The sequence below is a fragment of the Artibeus jamaicensis genome, unplaced genomic scaffold, assembly GCF_021234435.1.
Source record: "Artibeus jamaicensis isolate MK-2021 breed Jamaican fruit bat unplaced genomic scaffold, CSHL_Jam_final scaffold_614, whole genome shotgun sequence".
NCBI classification, from domain to species: Eukaryota; Metazoa; Chordata; class Mammalia; order Chiroptera; family Phyllostomidae; genus Artibeus; species Artibeus jamaicensis.
The window spans coordinates 5,489,835-5,507,032 of NW_026522050.1; the positions used below are offsets into that span (position 1 = coordinate 5,489,835).

Here is a 17,198-nt window from a genome sequence, read left to right on the forward strand (position 1 = left end):
AGAGTATAACTCTACATTACAAATGTATACAGAGTACATAAATATACACCTCCTACTTCTGTGGACAAGAGTGCCTAGAAGTAAAACTCCAGTATCAACAAGCAGAATTGGGAGGCAAATATTGGTTTTCAATGCCACTCTTTAACAAAAGAAAGGAGATTCTTCATAGAACTGTGATGGTAGAAAAAGTGGACATAGAGGAAACCAAAGCAGGGAGGAAGGAGGGATCCACGTCCCACCCACTGTCTCAGCAGTCCTTGAATTGTATGTATCTTTTCCACTGTCTGGGAAAGAAAGTTTTTGAAACTGTGCTTTTGCCTGGCATCCTGAAAGGACCCAAAGGGCACATAGTACCTAAAGAAAGAAGTCCATATACACCCTAGGGTAATCACTCCCCAGCTGGAGAAAGCTACCACCACTTTTATATGTCATTCAATATGTAATCCTCTCAACCCTCTGCCTGCCAAGGCAGAACAAAGGATATTCATTCTTGCCACCCCACTTCACTTTTGGCCACTCCTACCCTTGCCCCCTTTACTGTGCTTCAACCTGAACTTATGCCTTTCAGGGCCTGGCCTCCACCTTAGCTAGGCCCCTTGTCTTTCCTGAGAATGGATCACCAATAAACCCTGCTTACATGTTAATAGACTCATTGATCTTTAATTCTTTACTGCATTGACAGAAAGAACTGAGTTTCTGGGAGTTTGTCCCATAACAGATAGTTGATTTTGTGGTAGGGGTACTGGAAATACAAGACAAGCCTCTACATAGCATTGTGTAGTAACAGAAAGTGAGGGAGTGCTAAAAAAACAACAGTGAAGGAATGAAGCTCTGTCAATGGGACACAAACAGAAAGAGCTACAAATGGTGAAAGTGGAACAATCTGAGCCAAAACGATACCTTGTATTGGTTATTTTCCATAATACAAAATAAATACTTGGAAACACTAAGAAATGACTCAGAAAATAAATAATTGAGGAAAAGAGACAAATCTTGCTGACATGATGTGATTGAAAAACATTTCACTTTAGTCTCTGAAAACTGTAATGCCAGTCAAAGAACATTCTGTGAAATACCTGACTAATACTCTCAACACTGTCATGGTCAACAAAAGTAGGGAAAGAAGGAGAGCTTGTCACAGACCAGACAAGATGAAGGAAACACAGTAACTAAATGCAAGCAGAGGATAGGATATTAGGGGCAAACCTAATGAAATCTGATTAAAATCTGCAGTTTAGAAAATCATACTGTGTCGATCTTGGTTTCTTAGCAGTACAGATATATCCTGCAGGGAATATTAAGCAAGAATCGTATTCATTTGTACGGCTGCTATAACAAATTACTGCAAACTACTTATTCACAGTCTGGAATCCATAAGATCAAAATCATTTTCCCTGGACAAAAGTCAGTTTGTTGCAAGAACCATGCATGTTCTGGTGGCTGCTGGTTTTCCATGGTTCATGGTGACGACCCCTTTGTCTCTACTTCCAAGTTCACATAGCACACTCCTCTTTCATCTTTCGTCTGTGGTCACATCTCTCTAACTTCCTTTTAGTTTTACCTGGGAGTGCCTTATCGGTCCCCAAAGATGATCCCACATAAAATTCTTACTTTAATCACATCCACATAGTCCTTTCAGGACATAGAAGGTAAGTCTGGAAGGTTCCAGGAAAGAGGATGATTCTTTGGCAGACTATTACTCAGACTGTCATAGGGTTGCATTGAATCTTCACTCTTTTGGTTTTTATTCTGTCCCTCTAAAATAATCCTAAACTCAAATGATTATTTAAAATAATAATTAAAAAAGATTCCAGGAGGGGAAATATCACCATAAGATAGAACTGAATATCTGTGTTATGCTACTCATCCCCCATAACACCAGCATGAGAATATTAGCTTGTCCAAGGAAAATCTTACAAATAGTGGGCCATTGAAGCCTCTTATCCTATTGAGACAGCAAATTAGACAAAGGCACATATTTGTGTGGGTAGGTTTTGTACAGTATAGAGCTCCTGAGAATCTATATAAAAATTATAAATGTTAATCCCTGAACTAGCATATTGAATGTTTTATATCTTTATTACTGGTAGATACTGCCATGTTAATATTCTATGTAGATATTTGGAATCATTTTTGATAGTTACATTTCACATGTACAAAGTACTTTCAACTATAAAAAGATGCTTAACCTTTAAATAATCTCATATTCAATGCCTTTTTCTGATATTAGTTGCCACTTCATGAGACATCTTTCTAAATAAAACTATAAAATTGTTGCAGATGATTCATTTGCTTTTGGATGCATGAAATCTTTGTGTCCAAACATTGGGGTGCACACAGTGAGTGGGAATGCACAGGAAAGTAGAAAATGAGCTGTGCTTCTGAAAATGCACTACACATCTGTCCAGAAAGTATATGTTATGGATGATATACTTCAGTCACCAATAGTTGAAAAATTCAACATACTGATACAGCTGGACTCAAAGCTTAACACTTTTATTCATTTAACAAATACTTATTGAAAACTGAGTATGAAATAGACACTCATTTAGGAACTGTGGATCATGTTGTACACACAAGAGATAAAGCCAATGCTTTCATAGAGTCTAAGTTCTAGCTGTGGAAGAGAGATAATAAAGTGAACAAGCAAACATTCAATAGGTGAGGACTCATGAGGACCATGAAGAACAACCCAGACTGACCGGGTTGGGTCAGGGTGTGTCAGTAGCCTGGAGTGTCATCCCTCATACCCAAAACTTGCAGGTTTGAGTTTCTGTCAGGACACATATTTAGGTTGGGGATTCAATCTCTGGTCAGGGTGTTTCTCTCTATTTCCGCCTTCTCTCTCTAATATGAATAAAGACAAACCCTTGGGTGAGAATTTTTTGCATCATTTTTTACTGTTATTTTATTATGGTTGTCTCAGTTTTTCCCCCTTTGCCCTCCTCCACCCAACCCATCACCCATTTCTCACACTTCTGTCCATGTCCTTGGGTCATTCATACATGTTCATTGTCTAGTCTCTTCCTTTTTTTCCACCATTATTCCCCTCCCTGACTCTGGTCACTTTCAGTCTGATCCATGTTTTCTTGCCTGTGGTTCATGAACAGAATGGGTAAGAATTTTCTTAAAAGAATACCTCAGAGTGAAAGAATATTCTGCATGGAAATAAACAATGACCATTTTCCAAAGGTGGTCAAGAAAGAAACCTATGATAGAGTAACCTTCAAGTACCAACCTTAATGGAGTAAGGGAACATTCCATATAGGAGAGAGTAAGTATAAATGGCCTGAGGCAGAAACATGTTAGGCATTGGAAGATTTAAAAAATAGGAAAAATATAGTGTGAATGGAGTAGGGTAAAAAATGGGGAAGTAATATAAAGAATAGTATGAAAAATGGAGAAGCCAAAGAACTTGTCTATATGACCCATAGACATGAACTATGATGAGAGATTGATAGTGGGAAGGGCCATACAGAATGGAGGGCAGTACAGAAGAGAAAAAATGGGACAACTGTAATAGCATATTTAATAAAATATGTTTTTAAAATATTTTTAAAAGATCGTTTACATCACAAAAGTAGACATAAAATATCAGCATTAACAATTTCAAAGCATTTCCAGAAGCATAATGTACAACATTATTGGTTTCTATTACAAGACAGAAGTGTCCTCCTGGGAAACACAGGTGCACTTTCTTCATGGTCATGTTTGTGGTTCTATTTTATGTGTATTTGCACTGATGTGGTAGAAAAAATGCATGTTGGATGAGTGAGTAAAACAATATCCTTAATAAGGTTTTTGACAAGTAAACCCCAAGACATCTTAACCTTTCCTGTTCAGGAACTTTTCTGAGCATAATGTATCTCATATTTAGGACAGGAGACTTTGGAATGGGCAAGGAGACTACTTTAGGACCTTAATTTTATTGTGGCCTTAAGGAAATAGGTTACTGTGCATTGCACAATGTTCAAATCATAATCCTAGACACAGTTTTGCCTCTAAGACAACCTTCATGAGTGCACTCTTAACCTCCTTGTTCCTCAGGCTGTAGACCAGGGGGTTCAGCATGGGGATGACCATAGTATAGAACACAGATGCAATTTTGTTTGTATCCATGGAATGGCTAGAGCTGGGCTGTAAGTACATGAAGATGGCAGTCCCATAGAAGATGGTGACTGCAGTGAAGTGGGAGGCACAGGTGGACAGAGCCTTCTGATACCCCAAAGATGAGTTCATCTTTAGAATGGTGATAAATATGAATATGTAAGAAATCAAGATAACCAGAAGCGCAAAAAAGATGTTATAGCTTGCTACACAAATAAGAATGAGCTCACTAACATGTCTATCAGAGCAAGAGAGAACCATGACTGCTGGAATGTCACAGAAAAAGTGATGGACCGCATTGGACTCACAGTAACTGAGGCTGAAAGCGTTCCCAATGTGGATGGAGGCATTCAGGAACCCCCAGAAATAGGAACATGTGGCCAGACACAAACACACACCTCTTGTGACAGTGGTTGTGTAATGCAGGGGTTTGCAGACTGCTGCATAGCGGTCGTAGGCCATTGAGACCAAGAGGTAATTTTCTACAAGAACGAAGGCTACAAAGAAGAACATCTGAGCAGCACATGCATTGTAGGAGATCACCTTGTGTCCTAGAAGAAATCCAGCCATGACTGTAGGAGTGACAGCTGAAGAATAACACAAATCCACCAGAGACAGGTTACTGAGGAAAAAGTACATGGGAGTGTGCAGACGAGAGTCCAAGAGAATCAACGCCATAATTCCCAAATTCCCAATCAATGTGATGATGTAGATGACAGTGAAGATGATAAACAGGGGCACCTGCAGTTCTGGGTCATTGGTTAGTCCAAGGAGGATGAACTTAGTCACTTCCGTGGTGTTCTCCATCAATGAGGAGAATCACAAAATGAACGGTGGCTAGGAGAACAATTAAAAAGTGACAGAGACAATTAACTCGAGAACTGTACATGCAACATGTATTACTTCCTTATAGCAATAACTTGTATTTCAAGATTCTTCAGATAAAATATGGGCTTCATAGGAAAACAAAGTGCATTATCTATATATCACTTTACATGTTGTTGAATCATAAGGAACTTTGTAGAAAACTGCCCTGTTTTTCAAGTTAATCAGTTTGTAAATTGAGATACAGAAAATTAAATAAGTGGATGAATAGCTTATCCAGAGTGAATGTACCTGTCAATCAACTTTTCCAAAGCCTAGTAAAAGCATATACTTGAATGTTGCTCACCTGTCAGAAACAACTTGAGACATTTTAGACGTATATACATTATGTCCTCTTAGAAATATGTCGAGTCAGTCAGAAGTTGGGTAGTGCCCAGAGGGGCGAGGGAAGGGAACTTAAGGGGAAAAGGGGGGAGGGATTTTGAGGAACAAGTATGAAAGACACAGAGATGAGGACTGGGGGGGAGTGGGGTGGAGGGGGGAGACCGGGCGGGGGGGTGGGATGGGAGAAATAGATAAAAAAAAATGTACTTGAAAAGTAACTAAATAAAATTTAATATTAAAAAAAAAAGAAGTTGGGTAGTGTGGGGCTTTCAAGATGGCAATGGAGTAGGACGGAGCAGATACCAGTCCCTAGTACAAAAGGGAGAGAAACCTGTCCGGTAGGAGGAGGAGAAGCCAGAAAGCCAGCAGTTGCCAAGCATGTATGAAAATAAGGGACCAGAAACCTCGAGGGTCATGGAGGAGCCAGACGGTAGGGAGACAGCAGTGGTACAGTAGTCTCGGGGACAGAGCAAAGAGGAACAGCAAGGATTCCTGCTGGTGCGTGGTTGGGGGACTAACACCAGGCACCTGGGGAGTGCTTAACAGAGCCTGGGCCAATGTTCAGCACCCTGACGGCTCCATTCCTAGGATTTTTCAGCCTGGCTGGCCAAGCAAAGAGGAGCAGAAGGGATTTCAGCCCATACACAGTTCGGGGGATCAGTACACAGCACACAGCACGCCTTGATGTGCACACAGAGTTTCTAGGTCAGAGCCTAGTCCTCAGATTGGCTCCCGGCTTCCAGTCCATCCCCCTCAGACTATCTGGAAGCCCTGGGCACAGAGGGGTCCTGGGAAAAGAGCTGAGACCCTCAACCCCCTCCCTTTCTGGCCAAGCAAGGTGGGGTGCCAGGAGAGACTTGTTTGGTAGAGTTTGCAGAGAGGGCGCTGAGGAAAAAGGGCCCCAACAGAGGACTCTGTGGTTGCCAGCCCAGGAGATCTGATAAGTACAGTGTGGGGCTCTGACTCCAATAGACAAAACAGCCTGGTCTGCTCCACACCCACCCTGGCAGCGGACCCGAGATTGGGCAGAGGGCCTGGAGCTTCCCCACAGAATGGGGGCAGGTCTGCGCTCAATCCTGAGGGACCCAGGCAACTAGGCCAGCGCAGGCGCCTGCAAGCACTGCAAACCAGCCCTTGGTGGTAACCCCTGGGAAAAGAACGCTGTGAGGAAGTCCTAGTTCCCCACTGTAAGGAGCTGGGGAGAGGCGCCAAGGGTCTGGCCCCTGAGAGAGGGTTGACAGAAAAATCACAACAATCGACCCTCAGCCAACCGCAGCCAGAAAAACTGGTCTGGCTAGCTTGAAACCAACAAGTGACATTTCCCTTTTGTTGTCGTTGTTTTGGTTTTTTTTTCTCTTTATTTTATTTTATTTTTATGCTTTTTTTTTTAACTTTTCTTTCTTTTTCCATTTCTTTTCTGTATCTTTTTGCTTCTTTAAAGTACTCTGTTCTTTCTTTTAAATTTTATTACTGTTTCATCTTTTGATACTTTTATCCTCTTTTCTCGGATTTTCTGTTTTATTCCTTCTTTTCTTTCTAAACTTATCGCTCTTTCTTCCATTCCCCTACCCTTTTTTTTACTTCCTTTTATTTCTTTCTTTGTCTTTTCCTTCTTTTACCCACAAGAGACACAATCAACTTGAAAATATGAAAAGACCAGAGCTGGACCCATAGAAGAGGCCTCCCAATAGTAGAGTCAGAGAGACAAATTGCACTTTGCTGTAGGAGAGAAGCCAAAAGTTGCTGCATATTTGAGTAGGTGGAAGCAGACAGCGACAGGATAACAGAAAGAGACTGCACTACTGAATTTTACAGGCATTCCACCACAGAAGTTCACACCATAAACCCAGGGAGTCAAAACAGATTAATCTAAGAAGCTGAGGCTAACAAGAAGAGTCTCACAAACAATGGGAAGACAAAGAAACAATCCCCAAATGAAAGAGAAGGAGGAATCCTCAGAAAGAATTTTAGATGAAATAGAGGCAAGTCAACTATCAGATACTGAATTCAAAGCACTGCTTATCAGGAAGTTCAAAGAGCTCACAATGAGCTACCAGAAATGACAGGGGAGTTATAAAGGTCTCACCGTGAACTATATCAACATGAAAAAGGAAATGGAAACTATTAGCAAGGGACAAGAGGAAATGAAGATACAATTTCTTAATTGAAAAACAGAGTAGAAAGCATTAAAAATAGGGTAGACAAGACAGAAAATCATTTTAGTGAGTTGGAGGACAAAGTAGAAAGCATCTCACAGAAAGAACAGGAAAGGGGAAAGAGGCTCAGAAAGAATGAAGAGAGATTAAGAGAAATGCAAGAAAATATGAAATGTAATAATATCCGAATAATAGGAATACCAGAAGGAGAAGAAAAAGAACAAGGGATAGAAAACGTATTCAAAAGAGTAATGAGAGAAAATGTCCCTAATTTGATGAGAGAAAAAGACACACAAATCCAGGAATCACACAGAGTACCAATCAAGAGGAACCCAAGGAGGTCCACTTCAAGACGCATCATCAAAATGGCAAAATTCCAACACAAAGAGAGAATCTTAAAGGCAGCAAGGGAGCAAAAAGAAGTAACATACAAGGGAGCCCCAATAAGGTTAGTTACTGACTTCTCAATGGAAACACTCCAAGCAAGAAGAGAATGGCAAGAAATATTCCAAGTAATGATAACCAGAGGCCTACAACCAAGGCTACTTTACCCACCAAGGCTCTCAATCAAGATAGAAAGCCAAATAAAGAGCTTCCAAGGCAAAAGAAGTCTAAAAGAATATGCTTCCACCAAGCCATCCCTACAAGAAATACTAAAAGGGCTGCTTTAAGGGAAGGAAGGAAAAGAGACAGACAGAGAGGAACACAGGTAAAAAAAAATAACAATGAATAAGTACCTATCAATAATAACCTTAAACATAAATGGATTAAATGCTCCAATCAAAAGACACAGAATAGCTACATGGATAAGAAAGCATGACCCACACATAACTGCCTACAAGAGACCCACCTCAGGAAAAAAGACCATCACAGACTAAAAGTAAAAGGCTGAAAACAAATTTTCCAAGCAAATGGACAGGAAAAAAAAACCTGGGGTAGTAATTCTCATATCAGAAAAATAGACTTCAAAAAGAGGGCCATAAAGAGAGACCCAGAAGGTCAATGTATAATACTCAAGGGGAGAATCCACCAAGAAGACATTAACATCATAAATATATATGCACCCAACATAGGAGCACCCAAATAGATAAAGAAAATCTTAGAGGAATTCAAGAAAAATATAGATGGCAACACAATTATAGTAGGGGATTTTAACACCCCACTATCAAAAATAGACAGATCTTCCAAACAAAATATCAACAAAGACACTGCAGCATTAAACAGCACCCTTGATGAAATGGACCTAACTGATATATACAAAGCCCTTCATCCCAAAGAAGCTAAATACTCATTCTTTTCAAATGTACATGGAACAGTCTCAAAGATAGACCACATGATAGGACACAAAACGAGTCTCAACAAATTCAAGAATATTGAAATTATACCAAGAATTTTCTCTGACCACAAGGGGCTGAAACTGGAAACCAACCCCAAAGGAAATAACCCAAAACACCCAAAATCATGGAGACTGAACGGTATGCTATTAAACAATGAATGGGTCAAGAATGAAGTTAGGGAAGAAATCAAAAGGTTTCTGGAAACAAAAGAAAACGATCTCACAACAACCCAAAACTTATGGGACACAGCAAAGGCAGTCCTGAGAGGGAAGTTTATAGCAATACAGGCCTACCTAAAGAAGATAAAAACATTCAAACAAGCAACCTTACTCTACACCTGCACAAACTTGAGAAAAAACAACAAAAACAGCCCAGAGCAAGTAGAAGGAAGGAAATAACCAATATCAGAGCAGAACTAAATGACATAGAGACTAAAAGCACAATTCTAAGGATCAATGAATCCAGGAGTTGCTTCTTTGAAAAGATAAACAAAAATAGGCATGCCTTTAAGTAGGCTCATCGAGAAAAGAAGAGAGTGGACACAAATAAACACAATCAGAAATGAAACAGGAGAGATTACAACTGATACCACAGAAATAGAAGGGATTGTAAGAAATTACTATGAAGAACTGTATGCCAAGAAATTTGAGAAACTAGGGGAAATGGACAAATTTTTAGAAAAATATAATCTCCCAAAACTCAATGAAAAAGAAGTAGAAAACATGAATAGACCATAACAGCAAAAGAAATTGAAGCAGTAATCAAAAAACTCCCATCACACAAAAGCCATGAACTAGATGGTTTCACAGGAGAATTCAACAAAGCATTTAAGAAAGAGCTAACCGAATAGAGGTTAGCTATTCCAAAAAATCCAAAAGGATAGAAAACTCCCAAACTTCTTTTATGAAGCCAGCATTATCTTAATTCCAAAACCAGATAGAGATACAACAAAGAAAGAAAACTGCAGGCCAATATCACTGATGAACATGGACGCTAAAATCCTCAACAAAAAAAAATGACAAATCGCATCCAACAATATATCCAAAAGATTATAAACCATGACCAAGTGGATTCATCCCAGGGATGCAAGGATGGTTCAACATCCACAAATCAGTAAATGTAATACATCGCATAAACAAAAGCAAAGACAAAAACCACATGATCATATCAATAGACACAAAAAAAGCTTTTGATAAAGTACAGCACCCATTTATGATAAAAACACTCAGTAAAGTGGTAATAGAGGGAGCATTCCTCAATATAATAAAGGCCATATATGAGAGACCTACAGCCAACATCATACTCAATGGGCAAAAACTAAAAGCTTTTCCACTAAGATCAGGAACAAGACAAGGATGTCCACTTTCACCACTTCTATTCAATATAGTTTTGGAAGTTTTGGCCACAGTGATCAGGCAGGAAAAGGAAATAAAAGGCATCTAAATAGGAAAGGAGGAAGCAAAACTGTCACTGTTTGCAGATGACATGATCGTGTACATGGAAAATCCTATAGACTCTACCCAAAAACTGCTTGAACTAATTAATGAATTTGGCAAAACAACAGGATAAAAAGTCAATATCCAAAAATCAAAGGCATTTTTGTATACTAAAAATGAATCAGCAGATGCAGAAATCAAGGAAAAAATCTCATTCAATGTAGCAAAAAGAAAAATAAAATATCTGGGAATGAACCTAACCAAGGAGGTAAAAGACCAGTATGCAGAAAACTACACAGCCCTGAAGAAAGAAATCAGGGAAGACACAAAGAAATAGAAACATACACCTTGCTCATGGATCGAAAGAATTATCATCAAAATGTCCATACTACCCAAAGCAATATACACATTCAATGCAATACCTATTAAAGTACCAATGGCATATTTCACAAACATAGAACAGACACTTCAAAAAATTTATATGGAACCATAAATGATCTCAAATAGCAGCTGCACTTTTGAGAAAGGAGAACAAAGTAGGAGGGATCACAATACCTGATATCAAACTGTATTACAAGGCCACTGTAATCAAAACAGCCTGGTACTGGCATAAAAACAGGCACATAGACCCATGGAACAGAACAGAGAGCCCAGAAATCAACCCAACTCTCTACAGTCAATTAATATTCGACAAAGGGGGCAGCAACGTAAAATGGAGTAAAGATAGCCTCTTCAACAAATGGTGTTGGGAGAACTAGACAGTTACATGCAAAAAAATGAAACTTAAGCACCAACTTACACTATACACCAATATAAATTCAAGATGGATAAAAGACTTAATTATAAGCCGTGACACCATTAAAGTCCTAGAGGAGAACATTGGCAAGAAAATCTCAGATATTTCACGTAGCAACATTTTTACCGATATGTCCCCTAGAGCAAGGAATATAAAGGAAAGAATAACAAATGGGATCTCATCAGAATTAAAAGCTTCTGCATGGCTAAAGAAAACAGTATTAAATTAAAAAAGACAACCAACTGTATGGGAAAACATATTTGCCAATGATACCTCAGACAAAGGTTTAATCTCCAAAATATACAAAGAACTTACATGGCTCCACTCTAAGAAGACATCTAACCCAATTAAAAAATGGGAAAAGGACTTGAACAGAGACTTCTCCAAGGAGGACATTCAGATGATCCAGAGACACATGAAGAGATGCTCAATATCGTTAGCTATCAGAGAGATGTAAATTAAAACCACAATGAGATACCACTTTACACCAGGCAGGAGGGCTATCATAAACAAAGCAACAAACAAGAAATGTTGGAGAGGGTGTGGGGAAAAGGGGTCCTTAGTTCACTGTTGGTGGGATTGCAGACTGGTACAACCATTATGGAAAACAGTATGGAATTTTCTCAGAAAAATAAAAATCGACCTGCCTTTTGACCCAGCAATTCCACTGCTAGGATTATATTCTAAGAATCCTAAAACATCAATTTCAAAGAACCTATGCACCACAATGTTCATAGCAGCACAATTTAAAATAGCCAAGAGTTAGAAGCAACCTAGGTGCCCATCAGTAAATGAATGGATCAAAAAATTGTGGTACATACACACAATGGAATTCTATGCAGCAGAGAGAAAGAAGGAGCTCCTACCCTTTGCAACAACATAGATGGAACTGAAAAGCATTATTCTGAGTGAAATAGGCCAGGTGTTGAAAGACAAATACCATATGATCTCACCTTTAACAGGAAGCTAAACAACAAAACAAACAAGCAGGCAGGATAAAAACAAAGACACTGAAATAGAGAACAAGTGAGCAGTGCCCAGAGGGGAGAGGGAAGGGAATTTAAGGGGAAAAATGGGGAGGGATTTTGAGGAACAAGTATGAAAGACACAGGGATGAGGACTGGGGGGGAAGGAAATGGGAGGGAGGTGGGGAGCATGGGGCGGGGAGGGGCTGGGATGGGAAAATAGACAAAAAAACTGTACTTGAAAAATAACTAAATAAAATTAAAAAAGAATATTATGTCTATTTTGTTATTACATCCATTTAAAATAGGGTACACAAGAGGCTGAGTATTTTTAATATCCAAACATGTATTAATTGACAAGCCATAGTGGATTCTAGTAGACCCTTGAATCCACACTGAGTGGTTCCTAATTCTGATGCATTTATTGCATCAGATTTAATTGCATTTAATCAGATCGCATTTAAATCAAATTGAATTCTACTCAATGTACAGATACTCCTCATCTCCCTTGTTTAAACTCAGTGCTTGGGGTTCATAGTGTCATGACTGAGAGATTTATAGGTTAGGAACATACACAACCAAGAAATGCGATTCTGAAGAGAAAGCAAAGCGTCTGGTACAGAGCATGGACTCTGGGCTGAGGGGTGTATTACCCGAACTATTTGCTACCTAGGAATCATTAATCCTAATCAAATTTTCCTGAACCTTATATACTTACCTGCAAAATTAAGACAGTAATAAGATCTACTTAATTATAGTGTTATTGAATGAATTAAAAAGGTAGTATATTAAAAATACAATAAAACTCTGGGTTTGGTAGTCTGTTGAGTGCTGGGAATAATATTACTGTTAGGATGGAGAGGACTTCCGCCAAGATGGAGGCATACGTGGAGACGCCGTGCTTTCTCACACAATCAAGTTTAGAGACAACAAAATATTAACAACAGAAAACATAGCCAGAACACAGAAAATTGAACTTTTTGGAAGTCCGATAACAACAAATTCTTCAGCCTGACTGGTAAGAGGGGCAAAGCCAGCAGCTGGCAGAGTGGGGTTACACAGGAAATCTCCCTCAGACGAAATCAAGCACACAGATCCCAGGCATGGGACCCAGTGAGCGACCCACTGAGTGATCTGCGGACCCAGCGAAGGCCCAGGGCGGCGGGTTGACTGTGGTGGCGCATTTCTGTGCAGATAGAATGGCGAAGAAGTAGGCAGTAAGACGGGACCAAGCAGACCCCAGCAGCAGAAGGCAGCAGAGAGGGCCGCCATTTCCCTGCTCTGGCCCAGCCCCCACATACAGCATCACAACCCAGCGACCCTGCCCTGGTGGTTCTGTCCCACCCCTAAGGATCACCTCCTCATACTTAAGGGGCACGAACAGCTCAAAAATGGCTCAAGAAGATCTCAAAGCCCCAGAGCCCATAACTCTAAGCAACGAAGAAATAGCAAAACTTTCACATGCACAGTTCAAAACACTGGTGATCAGGATGCTCAAAGAACTGGGTGATTTTAGTCACAAATTAGAGGAACATATGAACGCTAAACTAATTGAACTGAAGGGAATTGCACAGGAAACCAATAGTGATGAAGAGGAAACTGGGACTCAAATCAAGGGAGTGAAACAGAAGGAAGGAAAAAATGACCAAACAGAAAAATATGTAGAAACAAGAATTCAAAAAAATGAGGAGAGGCTGAGGAATCTCCAGGACATCTTTAAACACTACAACATCCGAATTATAGGGGTACCAGAAGGGGGAAAGGCACAGCCACCAGTGGAAAACTTATTTGAACCAATAATAAAGGAGAACTTCCCCAATCTGGCAAAGGAAATGGACTTCCAGGAAATCCAGGAAGCTCAGAGAGTACCAAAGAAGTTGGACCCAAGAAGAAACACACCAAGGCACATCATCATTATATTAGCCAAGATTAAAATGAAGGAGAGAATCCTAGAAGCAGCAAGAGCTAAGGGGACAGTCACCTACAAAGGAGTTCCCATCAGACTATCAGTGGATTTCTCAAAAGACACCTTACAGGCAAGAAGGGGCTGGAAAGAAGTATTCCAAATCATGAAAACCAAAGACCTACAACCAAAATTGCTCTATCCAGCAAAGTTTTCATTTAGAATGGAAGGGCAGATAAAGTGCTTCTCAGATAAGGTCAAATTCAAGGAGTTCATCATCACTAAGCCCTTATTATATGAAATGTTAAAGGGACTTACCGAAGAAAAAGAAGATAAAAAAATATGAACAGTGAAAAGAAAGCAAACTCACAGTTATTAACAACCACATCTGAAACCAAAGCAAGCTAAAAGGACAGCTAGATCAGGAGTGGAAACATAGAAATGAAGATCTCATGGAGGGTTAGCAATAGGGGAGTGGGAGGAGGAGAAGGGGGAAGAAGGTACAGAAAATAAGTAGCATAGATGGTAGGTAGAAAATAGATAGGGGAGGGCAAGAATAGTATGGGAAATATAGAATCTAAAGAAGTTGAGACATATGGTCATAAACTAAAGGGGGGAGATGGTGGGGGTGTGGGGTGCAGGGTGGAGGGGAATGAAGGGGGTAATAGAATGACTGTAATGGCATAATTAATTTAAAAAATTTAAATTTTTAAACAAAAAAATTACTGTTAGGATGGTATGATTTTCTTTATGTTTATTTAGGAAAAATGGGTGGCGACTTGCAGGTCTTCAAGTGTGCAAGGGGTTTAAAGTTTTAAAGCCTTCCTCTTCAGTTTGCCATTTCTCTCATCCTGGCACCACTGAGTTTCTGTGTGTCTCCAGTTTCTCAGACCCTTGATTCACCCATAATTCCATGTGAGCCATTATTTTGCTTAATTCTTCTTTGAACTGTATGTTTGACCCTGAAATAGTCCCCCTTTTATAAACTCATTCTTATTCCTGTTACTTTCATCTCATAGCAGAGTCACAAAATTCAGGGTTGAACTTGTTTAAGGACTGTCTTTAGCCTATAGATCTATTTTGGTGGCAAATACAGTGTTGTAAAATATTTTATTTCAATCTGTCCTGTGTAGGAACAGTATTTTAAATCTTTTTTATATCAATTTGAAAGGTATCCATCTTCTGCTAACTACTAATATCTTTGTTCTAATTTTTTAAATCTTCTTTTCAGAATTTTATTAAATTTATCAGAGTGACACTAATTAATAAAATTATGTATGTTTCAAGTGTACAGTTCTATAATGCATCATCTATATATTGCATGGTGCATTTACCACCCAAAGTCAAGATTTCCTTTGTGTATCTATCTATCATCTAGCTATAACTTCTTTTACTATTTCCTACGCCCTCTTAAAACTTTTGAAACTTCACTTATCAAGCCTATCCCATGGTGACATTATATTTGCCAACATTAATACACATGACCACTTTTATCATATACTATGTTCTATGATGAACAAGGCTTTATAAGTGTGTGTATGTGTGTATGCAAGGTAAGCAGAATTATTATTCCTACTTTACAAGCAAGGAAATTGAGGATTTGGGAAGTTCTAGAATACTCTCCTTACACAGCTTGTAGAAGAAAGAAGCAAAATTCAAGAGTTAAATTCAAGTTTCATCTAATCAAAAGGCTATGTTTGTAGCCATTCACTGTCTACTTATGCAGATGAGCTAGTAATGAGCATGAGATTAAAGACAAAAGTTTATACGTAGTCTGGGTCTAGTTCATTCATACTCTTATAGTTTAAAAATCATTTCATTCTTTTGCTTTGTTTATTTCTTAGTTTTTTTCTTATTTTATATTTTAAATTTTATTTTTCAATTATATTTTACATTCTAAAGTATATCATTCTTTCTTTTTTACCTCCAATGAGAGAGTCAACATTTGTTGAACAAGGTAAATTATCGCTAGATCAATCACAGAATCATCTCCGTTATTTTTTTGTTTTATGTTCTTAGGAAAGCAGAAAGATGTTCCTAAGTCTCAACAAACTCCCTACTGATGGAAATTTTGATGTTTATACTCTAGTCTTACCTTAGTATTTTAGAAAAACATGGGAAATACCTCTTTTTCCTTTCAAATAACTCAAAGTATAGCTCTCCTACTTGCATGAATAACACTTTATAAAAATGTTCATGAAATAAAAATGCTTACCTGTGTGCTGGGAGAGGAAAAATAGTCAATTCTGAATACTGAGTCTGAAGTCAGAATATCAGTGTAGAATATGCATGAATACCATTAGAGTTAATGTCTCTCAGGTAGCGGTCATAAGGTTACAAAATCGCTAAAGCAGGAAACCTACCATGCATTCTCCCTCTGTCCTTAGAACAGTCACTTACCTCCTTATTGTAAAATAAACACAATAATATTACCTCTGTCTCCAAATTCACAGAACTGTGTCTGTAAATAACAAACGAGAGAAAACCTGTAAAACACCTTACTAAGACATTCTTATTTTAAAGTCAATTTATATAATTTTTATCTTATGGTGCTTTTCCTAACTATTGTCACAGGCTCATACCCAATCCCAAGGTAAGGCATCTTACCTTATGCCTAGGTTAAGGCATACTAACAAATGTTAATATTCAGATAAATAAATGATCACCAGATGGGTTCAGTGTGTATGGATGGTGCATCTAAACAGATGTCACATTGAGACATGTTGGGATTTCCAAAGCCAGTGCATGGGGATGTGGAATTATAGAGAGAGGGAGCACTCTGGGAATTTCCCCTGTGAGAGCATCTATAGCCCCTCTTCCCACTTTCCCAGGAGAGAAACAATTAAACTGCCCATGGGGACATGCTGGTTATTTTCATTGTTTTTTACATGTGTGTTTTTCTGTTGCTTTTTCTATCTTTTTTTTTTGGTCAATTTATAACTAATGTATAGTTTACATACTGGAATATCCACAATTTCATGTATAGTTCTAAGAATTTTTTCCAACTGGTATTCAAGAAACCACTACCAGTTACTCAAACAAATTCCTATGGTCTTCTTTGCTAAAACTTTTCTCCCATCCACTGCCACTCGCAACCAATAAACAGTTTTGTCCAACTAATTTTGCATTTGTAAGAATGTTCTTAACTGTAATCCTAGAGGAAGTACTCTTTGAGTCTGTCTCTCACTTAGCATTTGAGGTCCATCCACAGTATTACCGGTTTCATAGTGAAATATTTTTATTGCAGCACTATTCTTTTATATAGATATTACAAATCATTTATCTCATT

General features: G+C 38.7%; 1 protein-coding gene across 1 annotated transcript; it reads right to left on the reverse strand.

Moving 5' to 3' along the window:
* Nucleotides 1-3,975: 3,975 nt before the first annotated feature.
* LOC128626517 (olfactory receptor 5B3-like) lies at nt 3,976-4,914 on the reverse strand. The gene has a single exon (XM_053659178.1). The coding sequence runs from the start codon at nt 4,912-4,914 to the stop codon at nt 3,976-3,978; it is 939 nt and encodes a 312-aa protein (XP_053515153.1).
* Between the last annotated feature and the right edge of the window lie 12,284 nt (nt 4,915-17,198).

Coding starts and splice junctions, on each gene's coding strand:
- LOC128626517 (XM_053659178.1), bottom strand. CDS start 4,914: ATGGAGAACACCACGGAAGTGACTAAGTTCATCCTCCTTGGACTAACC.